We start from the raw sequence: 9,742 nt of genomic DNA on the forward strand, positions 1-9,742 counted from the left end.
GTTGTGAAACCATATAACACATATCATTAAAATGATAGACGGCCAGAAAAATTTATGAATAAACTGACCATTTTACCTGAAGAGACTTGTACAAATAAAATGTTTGCATAGATTTCCAAAGCTGTGCAAAGAATAAAAATAACTGTCACGTAGCTACAGGATCCAAACGGAGCAGGAGGTATTTTTGCTTGTTTTTTTTTTTTTTTTTCCTGAGCAACATTTACTTTCTGCCACGGCTTAGCACTTCTGCTCTGAAATAAAATCAGATGCTGCACAGAGAGAAAGAAAAAAAAAAATGGGCTCCTCTTTCCCTTCGGGGGTTTGCACTGAAGGAGCCGCCCCTATCCAGGCTCTGTGGTCCCTTCTCCCAGTTCAACCTGAGAAATTCTGGAAGACCTCGGCCGCCTCTACCCAGTTCTGGAAGCAGGCCAGGCCCCGCTCCCGGATCTGCTTCCGCCCTTTGCTGGTGATCACCTCCCCGTTTGGCCTCAGGATCACCAGCCTGGGGATGGCCGTGATGTCGTACCTCCTCTTCAGCTCGCTGCAGGAAAGAACAGGGTTACCAGAGGGTTAGCACTTCTGCACTTCCGCACTGACATGGGAAAGGAAGGGCCCCAGGGGACTGGCTGGCAGGACAGCCCGCTGCCAATGAGACCACCTGCTGGGTTGGCAAGTAACTTTTCTACTTTTTGTGACATTTCTAAGCCAGTCCAGACCTGGAGAACCACCCATTTGCAGAACTGTTCTTGATCTGTGCAGCCCAGTACAGTGGCCACCAGCCGTTTAGGCAGAAGGATGGCAAGTCAGACGGAAGAGCAGAACTTCTTGTTTGGATTAACTGCTAAATTTAACTGTCCCCCTCCCCCACACCCAGTACTGGGGATTGAACCCAGAGCCTGGCTACATACTAGGCAAGCACCAGACCACTGAGCTTCGCCCCAGCCCTGTTCATTGAAACTGAAGCAGCTACATGTGGCTGGTAGCTACAGCATGGGACAGTTCAAAATGCACAAGTAAACCCAGCAGCGTTTTCTATTCTTCTCTCAAGAGAAGGAAAATATCAGGTACACATCATGGTAAGATAAAATTCGGCGAGTTCCAAAGACATCCGAAGCCTATCAGACTCTACACCTTACAAGTTCAGTGATGCATCAGCTGATTTGGTTGTGGATGGAACATTTCTTACTCCCCTTCACCATCACCTCCAACCCTGTGAAAGGCCTTTTGACAACATTATTTGTATTCATTTAGGGAAAGAAGCATCAGCCTCCCTAATTCTGTAGGGGTCCCCCCCATCCTTCACAGGGATTACCTCCCTCAAGACAGGGGGCAGGCAGGGGATCCCACCCCTGTTCTCCAGTCAGGTCAACAGTAATCGGATTTCCTTCATCTGCAGCCCCCCTGGGGTTAGGAGGCTGAGAGGAAGCCAAGCCGCAACTGACCTTCCTATCACCAAGCCTCCCTCCCCGCTGACACTTCTAACAAGGTTGCCAGGACCCTCCAGGACCAGGTCAAAGGTCAACCTTCATTCGAGCATAAAAAAATACACATCCCTCATACTCCAAGAGAGGGTACACATTGTTTTCAAACACCTGTGAACCTGTGAACCAACTGTATTCTCAGCCACAAAAGTGGTCTCAACAAATTTCAAAACTTCGCTGAATCAGACTATCATGTAATGGACTTGAAAACCAATAAGCAATCACGATTAAGGAGGAGTTTGAAAACTAACTATAAACGGGGCAGTGGCATGCACATGTAATCCCAGCAGCTCAGGAGGCTGAGGCAGGAGGATCTCAAGTTCAAAGCCAGCCTCAGCAACTTAGCAAGGCACTTAGCAACTCAGTGAGACCTCTTTCTAACGAAAATATTTAAAAAGGGGCTAGGGATGTGGCTCAGCGGCTAATTGCCCCTGTTCAATCCTGTTACCAAAAAAAAAAAAAAATTAAAAACTAACTATATATTGTATGTGAAATAGCCATTTAGATTAAAAAATATTTAGAGGGGCTGGGGATGTGGCTCAAGCGGTAGCGCGCTCGCCTGGCATGCGTGCGGCCCGGGTTCGATCCTCCAGCACCACATACAAACAAAGATGTTGTGTCCGCCAATAACTAATAAATAAATAAATATTTAAAAAAATATTTAGAACAGTATCCAAAGGCTTCTCATCTATGGGTTGAGTCAGACTTGAATTGAAAATATTCCTAAAAAAAATTACATCAGTGTTGAACATGTACATACTGTTTTTCTTGTCCTTAGTATTTTCTAAACAACATAACAACTATTTACAGAGCATTGACCTTGTATTAGGTTTTATAAGTAATCTAAAGATGATTTAAAATCTACTGGAGGATGTGTGTAGGTTATATGCAAAATGTCCCCCTCAAAACCTCATGTGTGAGAGAGTGAAAAACAATTTAGAGGTGAAATGATTGGGTTATAAGAGTTTTGACCTAATCAGTGCAGTAACCCACCTGAATGGATTAACTGGGTGGTAACTGTAAGCAGGTAGGGTGTGGCTAGAGGAGGTATCGAGACTTGTGGGGGGGGGGGGGGTTATATTTTGTCCCTGGTGAGCAGAGCTCTCTCTGCTTCCTGATGGCCAAGTCCTGAGCTGCCCTCCTCCTCCATACCCTTCTGCCACGATGTTCTGTCTCACCTTGGGCCCAGAGCCCTGAAGTGGTTCTCTGTGCATTGAGACCTCTGAAACCGTAAGCCCCAAATAAACTGTTCCTTCTCCACATTGCTCTTGTCAGGTCCTTTGGTCACAGTGACAAAGAAGCTGACTAAACACAAATACCATGCTACTACAACATTTTATACAACGAATCTGAGCATCGTTGGATTTTAGTACCTTTGGGAGTTTCTGTAACCAATTCACCCTGGATACCAAGGTACAACTATACAAATGCAAACTGTATACACAAGCAAACACACTTAGGAAGCTATACCTTAGATACACTTATCCAAAACTCATACAGCCTGGAGTCCCAGGTACTTGGGAGTCTGAGGCAGGGGAATCACTTGAGCCCATGAGTATAAGACCAGTCTGGGTAACACAGCAAAACTCAAATGAAAAATGCAGAGCTCACATATCGATGAGTAATGTATTTAAACTCAAGAAGCTGAATAACGATGGAGGAAATGCAAAGAAAACAGAAAAAAAAAAGGCAAAACGAGAAATAAGTGAAATAACAGAAATAACCGAAAAAAGAAATGAACCCATGAAAGTCAATATGGGGTTTAACCTAAGAAGTGCATTAATCCACTTGAATAGATTAACCCAGAAACCTCAGAATAATGGGGCCTGCAGAGATCCCAGAACATGCTGTGGGCAGGAGAGATGTGGCAGGGGGCATGTCCCTCCCCAGTGTTTTAAGAATTCTCTATGATGCCTGAAACTTGAAGTCTAAGGAACCAACTTTTCTCAAAGGTATGAAATTTTTTAAAAAATGAAGAGAAACAATCCAAAAAGCTTTTTTTAATGCTTTATGCATAAAAACTACAGCAAAATGGTAGTTTTGGCAAATGGGTTTTCTTAGTACCTGTGCTTTGGGTAGCAGGACTGGGCAGGGCAGAGTCCAACAAGTTTCAGAAAGGGACTGAGGTCTGGCCTCAGCCAGACCTGGCAGAGCTGTGACCCCAGGAACTTGGGACCTGAGCCAGGAGTACGCAGCAAGCTTTTGGTGGGGGAATCAATCAGTTAGTGGGGAGCAGCATCCTCCCCGCAGATCCCTGAGCCCACTGAAGGGTGGCCCAGCACCTGCCTTCCTGACTGGTTCCTGGGTAACCAACAGCATTACCTGCTTTTCTCAGTGGGGTCCCGGGGCAGAGCCTCAGGAAGACCCAGGGGCCCATGATAACTGCAGTCTCTCTGACCCGGCGGGGCCAACATCGGGTTTTCATAGCCCTGGTGACTCACCTGGGTGTGCTCAGGGTTGCCAGCCCTGCTGGTCTCTCCCAGAACTTTCTGCATCCTCTCCACCAGAGTGGAGGAGGGAAGAGGTGATAAGGTGCTGAGGACAGTGCTCTTGACAGTGTACGCAGTCATGGCCTAGAGTTCGCTCCTGGGTCTCCTGACCCTCTCCCTCTGTTTTCTGGCATGGACCAGCTGTGCGACTGAGGCAAGCTAATTAGCCTCCCTGTGCCTCAGATTCTTCACCTGCACCATGGGAATAACTGAACCTACCTCCTAGGGTTGTTGTGAAGATTAAATGAATACTATGTGAACAGCTGAACAATAAATGGGGTTCCCCACACAATAACTACTCAATAAACACTTCCCACATTGCATAGGAAGGACCTAACTCCAACTCCAGCGAGGCTGACTGCTCAGTGAACATATCCCTTGGTCCCAACAACTGGTACAGAAATGAGTAACTAGTAGACAAAGGATAAGTAAGGCTCCATAGAACATCTGCCTGTGTGCTGAGAAAGAGGAAAGTGTGAGGAGGTAGTATGAGACACGGCAGTCCTTCTGCCACCATGAGGAGAAACTCAAATTTATGCCAGGCAGCCACTGCTTGTAGCCTGAGCTCAAAGAAGACATGATAGAAGGCAACCTATGAAGCTGTATCCTCAGCGGCCTCCAGCCTCCTGAAAGACTAGATCCTGCCTTCAGAGTTTCATTTATGTCAGCCCATAACTTTTTTACTCAAGCACTGTTATTTTAATGACCTGCATCACTAAACCAAGTTCTGGTGCAATCAGAGGGACATAGCTAGCTTTGAGGAACAAGGAGCCTAAGGCGTCTTGCTTCACTTCAAATCCTCACCCTGGCAGCCTCTTCCTGGAAACAAACATAACCTCGGAACCAAAGAGGAGAAGCAAACAGCCACTTTCCCCTGAAGTCATCTCCGTCCCTCGGGCGCTGCGCTGTGTCCACAGAGAACAGAAGTGTTTGGCACAGAAAAGCATCACGGACATAACTCGGGAGGATTTTCAACCACTCTGGGAAAATCCCAGAGCCCCACTTGTCCTGGTCCTCAGTGCTGCTGCAACGTCTGTCCCTCCTTCACCTAACCCAGCCACATCCTTGTCCCTGACCTAAGTGCTTCTGGTTGCCATGGTGACACCTGACTGGCGTTTCTTTCCATCTTGGCCGGCAACAGACTGTTGCTGGGCAAATCTCTCCAGAGCACCCTCTTTTGCTCGCTTGTTTCAAAAGCCCACCCTGTGGGTACCAAGCACTGAACCAGGTCTGGCTTGGTCCCGCTGCAGGCAACAAAAATCAGGAAACCCCCCGAGGGCTGGAGGAAGCTCCTGCTGGGCCAGAACTATCTTTGAATGAAGAAAAGCCATTTAGATGGAGGACAGCAATCAGCGGAACACTGTTAACAGTCCAGTGTCTGAATTCAGGACACCTGGAGAAGGCTCCAGGATAGGAGGACTCAATGGATGCCTTGAGTCTAGAGGACCAGGGAGTCACTGCACACAGGGCTGGAGAGAGGCAAGGGGTGGTGACAGAATCAAAAACAGGCTGCACAGGCACTAACTCCTCCCATGGCTCTACCCCAGCCACTCTCCACCCAAGACAGGAAGCCCTGGCCAGTGTGCTTTTTCCATCAGATAAGCTTAGCCTGCAAGGTGAGGTGCCCCGAGAGCCAGCCTGGGAGGCAGGGGCCAGAGGCTGGGCTCCCTCCAGACCCCCGTGGGGTCCACTCACATTCTAGTTCTAGAGGCCGAGCAGAATCAACGCTGTTATGAGACAATTGTTATAAAATCCCCACAGATCAAGTGTCTGGTGGATGGCAGCCTGCAGCAGGAATCCCTGCTGGTGAATTTAAACTTACTCCTTTTTCCTTGAGTTCGACCCATAAACTTAGTCACAAAGAAAGGAAGAGGGGGAGGTAGGATGGAACCTCATCCTGAGGAAATGCCTCCAGGGAGCAATGGCATCTGTCCCTGGTGCCTTCCCCCCATCAGGTGACGGCCTTCCTCTCAGCCACCTGCCTTAGCACTGGCCAGGGAAATGGGCCCAGAACTCTACACCCCCCAACACTAGCAATAAACAGCTACTTCTCTGGACTGCATATGTAACTTGAGGGAAAATGTCGGGGTTCTAGGCATTTTCTCCCCTCCCTATAGGTGCACCTGCAGCTGTAAGAGGGGAGACGAAGTCTAGAACCAATCACACCAAGGGGTAACCCCAAGGCTGCCCCACAGTGATTTCCTTGGAAGCCTCAAATTTTCTTCTCCTCCATCTTCTTGAGGAATTCTTCTCAGGAATTCAGTGGACACTGTGATGAGCCCAGGCCCTTGGGAAAAGCAGGACCAGGGCTACTTCCCCCTCATCTACCAAGTGGAGCTTGTGACATCAGTGTCCTGGCCTCCTCTCAAGGGTACCAACCACAGGGTACTGCCTACTGCACACATTAACAATCTCTCCCAATACCTCTGGGATGCTTTGTGTATTTTTAAGTTTTTCTTGGTGGTGGCTCTTTCCATATGGCTCATGATTGGTTTCATAAATCCAGGTTGGGATCAGCAGAATTTAGGGCATGGCTCCAACAATGCCCACAGAATGTTCACTTGGCTTCACAGTCAATGCATGGCTATGCCAGGGTCGGGGGTGGGGACAAAATGCTAAGTTCACAGAAAGAAAAACCCCTCTGAGCAGGAGGGCAGACCAGGCAGAGATGACCAGCGCTTGGGGTCACCCTTACTCAAAGTGGCTCATCTGTCTGCAGCTAGAGCAACAGGCTCTGATCAGATGACCAAGAGTCAGATAATTTTGCATGGCCTCAAAAGTGATGCCCCTCCTGAGCCCATCTGGGTGCCCCTGGGTGAAGCAGTTCATCACCTTCTAGGAGAGGAACTGAATCAGGGCAGAAAGATGGCCCCCAGACCCTGGAGAACTCTGTGCCTCAGTGACCTGTTGTAAATGACATGGACCAGAGTGCTGGTCCATAACCAGACCACTTCCAGTGGCCTTTTAATGGACCAGGCACTGCACTAAGGGTGTCATTCAGCTCAGCAGTAAAACTCCCAACCTTCCCCCTGGGTAACACCAGAGCAGTGCTCTACGGGGCCTGAGCTCTCTGCCTAATTACTAACACTCTCACCATCTCACCCTCAGAACAACTGTGTCCTTTCAAAAGTGTACAGCTGGTGCAGGAGGGAAGTCCAATCAAACAAACTGCTTGAAGAGATTCTCTAATGAATCTCCGTGTAAAGTTAATCCCTGGGGTGTGTCTGTGCCTCCCGGGAGCGGGCCGCCTGAGACACCGCCATCAGGATGAGTCCTCACCCACCTCCAAGGCTGGCTTCCTGCCTGGATCCTCCGCTTCTTGGGGAATCACCAAAGAGCAAGGATTTGGGAGAATAGTCAGACTTCCTCTAGTTAGGTACACCTCTACCCGGACTCCCCGAAGTTGACTTCCGTTTTTCCAGAAAGAATATCATCTCAGAGTAAGTAAGTTAGGGGGTAACTTCTCAAACGAATGAGTAACCCAAAGGGACAGTTTCAAGCCACAGGGAAATATTCACATCTGTACTACGAAGGAGGAGGGGCTAGAGCCCTGTGCTCTGTGACCTGTGTGATTTAAACCTCCATCTAGAGACTCACATGCAGGACAGTCAGTACCCTGCCGTCTGCACCTCCCTAACCCCCGACTCCCTACTCCTCTCCAGTGCCCCTGCTGATCCAGTCAGAGCCTGTGAGCTCCAGCTGCAGGCAGAGGAGCCACTCTGAGCACGGGTGGCCCGGCTCTGGTCATCTCTGAAGCGTCCAGTTCCTTCACCAACTCAAACATCCAGAACAGAGGTAAGGATCTCAACAAGGACGTGGGGGGTGAGGGTCAGGTCCCTTAGGAGAGCAGATTGTCGCTTCCAACGTCTGCCTCCTCCAGATTCTTCCAACATTCACAGCCACGAAATTTACAGTAATGAATTCAACACCTTTTGAGATTCCTTCACCAGCACCCGGGTTCCTCCAGCCCGGGTTCCCCGCTTCCCACACCCACCACTGCCGCTCTGCGGGCACCGATCACGGTTTGGACCTCCCGGGTCACACCCACCTGCCCCCAGACCCAGGCTGTGGGCCTACCGAGCCTCCCGCCCACTGGCGGGGAGGAATGAATTGACACCTCCCCCCACCCCCCACCCCCGCAAGCGTCCGCACCAGCTGGAGCTCCTCCAGAGAAACTCCGACCCCCCAGCCCCAGAATCCGCGAGTGCACCGCGTTTTCGAATCTGGGGAAGCTGAAACAGACTTCAGTGTGATTTACCTGAACCGGGACCTGGACAGGAAGGCGGGGAGGGAGGGAGAAAAGGGGCGTCTGGAAAAGCCACCGGGGGCCGGAGAGGAGGCCTGCGGGGACCCGGGGCGACGCGCCGGCGGCCCCAGCCCCAGGGCCCGCACTCACTGCCGGTAGGGGTCGTGGAAGGGCAGCGCCAGCCAGGCGCCGTGCTGCTGGCGCATGAAGTCCCGCATCTCCTGCGCGCTGCCGTCCGCCGACACGAACACGATCTCGAAAGGCGCCGGCTGCCGCGCCGCGCCCACCAAAGCGGTGTAGAAGTCGCAGAGCAGCGGCGTGAAGTCGCGGCTGGGAGCGCAGCGGCCCGCCGCAAAGTACAGAGCCACCACCTTGTTCTGCAGCGCCGCCTCGGCCTCCACCAGCGCGCCCTCGCGGGTCACCAGGCGCCGCCCGCCTAGCACATCCACCATGGTGCGGCCGGCGGTCACTTGCGGACGGAGGACACCTGCGAGCCGAGAACTTTGGCGGGGTGGATGGAGGGTCACGGCCGACGGAGAACACCTGCCCGCGGACCGTCACTAGCCGGCAGGTGGGTGGGAGCGGCGGCTGAGCTCCGCCTCTCTCCGCACCGCCCGCTCCCGGGAGGCACAGACACACCCCAGGGACTCCAGGACCCAAGGCGCCGACTGAACCCCACCCCCCACCTCTGGCCTCGCTTCTGGCCGCAGCCGTGGACGTGGCGCAGGGGAGGGACATTCACACCCACCGGCGACCCCAGTGGCAGCTGTATCGGCGGCTTTAGCCAAGCACCAGCCTCCAGGAGCGAAGTCTGCGGCGCTCGCTCCACATTCCGGCCGCACCCTCAACTGCGCCCTGCCCCGCCCACTGCGCCACGCCCACATCCCTGTGCCCCGCCCCCAGGGCACACCCCCAGCCCTACGCCTAGGCCGGCTCCTCACCCCACCTCCCACCCCCAGTCCTACAAACCGGTCCTGCCCACCTCTGGCGGCGCTTCCCCACCTCCCACGCCGCGTTCCACCCAGTGAGCGCACCTTCGCGCCACCTTGAACTCCCGAGAGCCTCCTTCCGTCCCCCCCGCTCCCCGCCCTAGCGCACTTGAGCCCTGCCTTGGAACTCTGGCCCTAGCCCTGCGCCTTGGAAGGAGGAAGAAGCTGGGAGGTTGAAGGCGACACGAAGGGGCCGGGCAGTGGAGAGGGAGAGGGCAGGCGGCGAGGAAGCCTGCGCTCCCTTCTTTCTGGCTGTTTACCCCGAGGTGCGTACTGGCTGGGAGGGTTCCTGGAGTCCAGGGAGAAACGTGGGGGTGGATCTCAGAGAATGTTTCACTTGGAGGAGACACTGGCCAGGGAGCAAGGTGTAAGAGCGCGCCCCCAAAGCTCCGTAATCCGTATAAATAATGATTAAATGCAATATTTTAACAATTCGAAATTAATGTTAAAAGCCCACGATGGACAAAATATTAAAAATAACAGCATAGACAGCGAAAGAAACCAAAATAAGGCGCCCCAAAATATGCTGCCGTGTGG

At 52.0% G+C, this 9,742-nt stretch overlaps 1 protein-coding gene across 1 annotated transcript; it reads right to left on the reverse strand.

The window, feature by feature from the left end:
- Positions 1-239: 239 nt before the first annotated feature.
- NXNL2 (nucleoredoxin like 2) lies at positions 240-9,090 on the reverse strand. The gene is made up of 2 exons (XM_081263412.1): positions 8,367-9,090; positions 240-541 (listed from the first exon to the last, which is right to left on the reverse strand). The coding sequence occupies exons 1-2, from the start codon at positions 8,666-8,668 to the stop codon at positions 373-375; spliced, it is 471 nt and encodes a 156-aa protein (XP_081119538.1). The 5' UTR covers positions 8,669-9,090; the 3' UTR covers positions 240-372.
- Positions 9,091-9,742: the final 652 nt, after the last annotated feature.

This window comes from Spermophilus citellus, assembly GCF_964194105.1.
Source record: "Spermophilus citellus genome assembly, chromosome: 12".
NCBI lineage: Eukaryota > Metazoa > Chordata > Mammalia > Rodentia > Sciuridae > Spermophilus > Spermophilus citellus.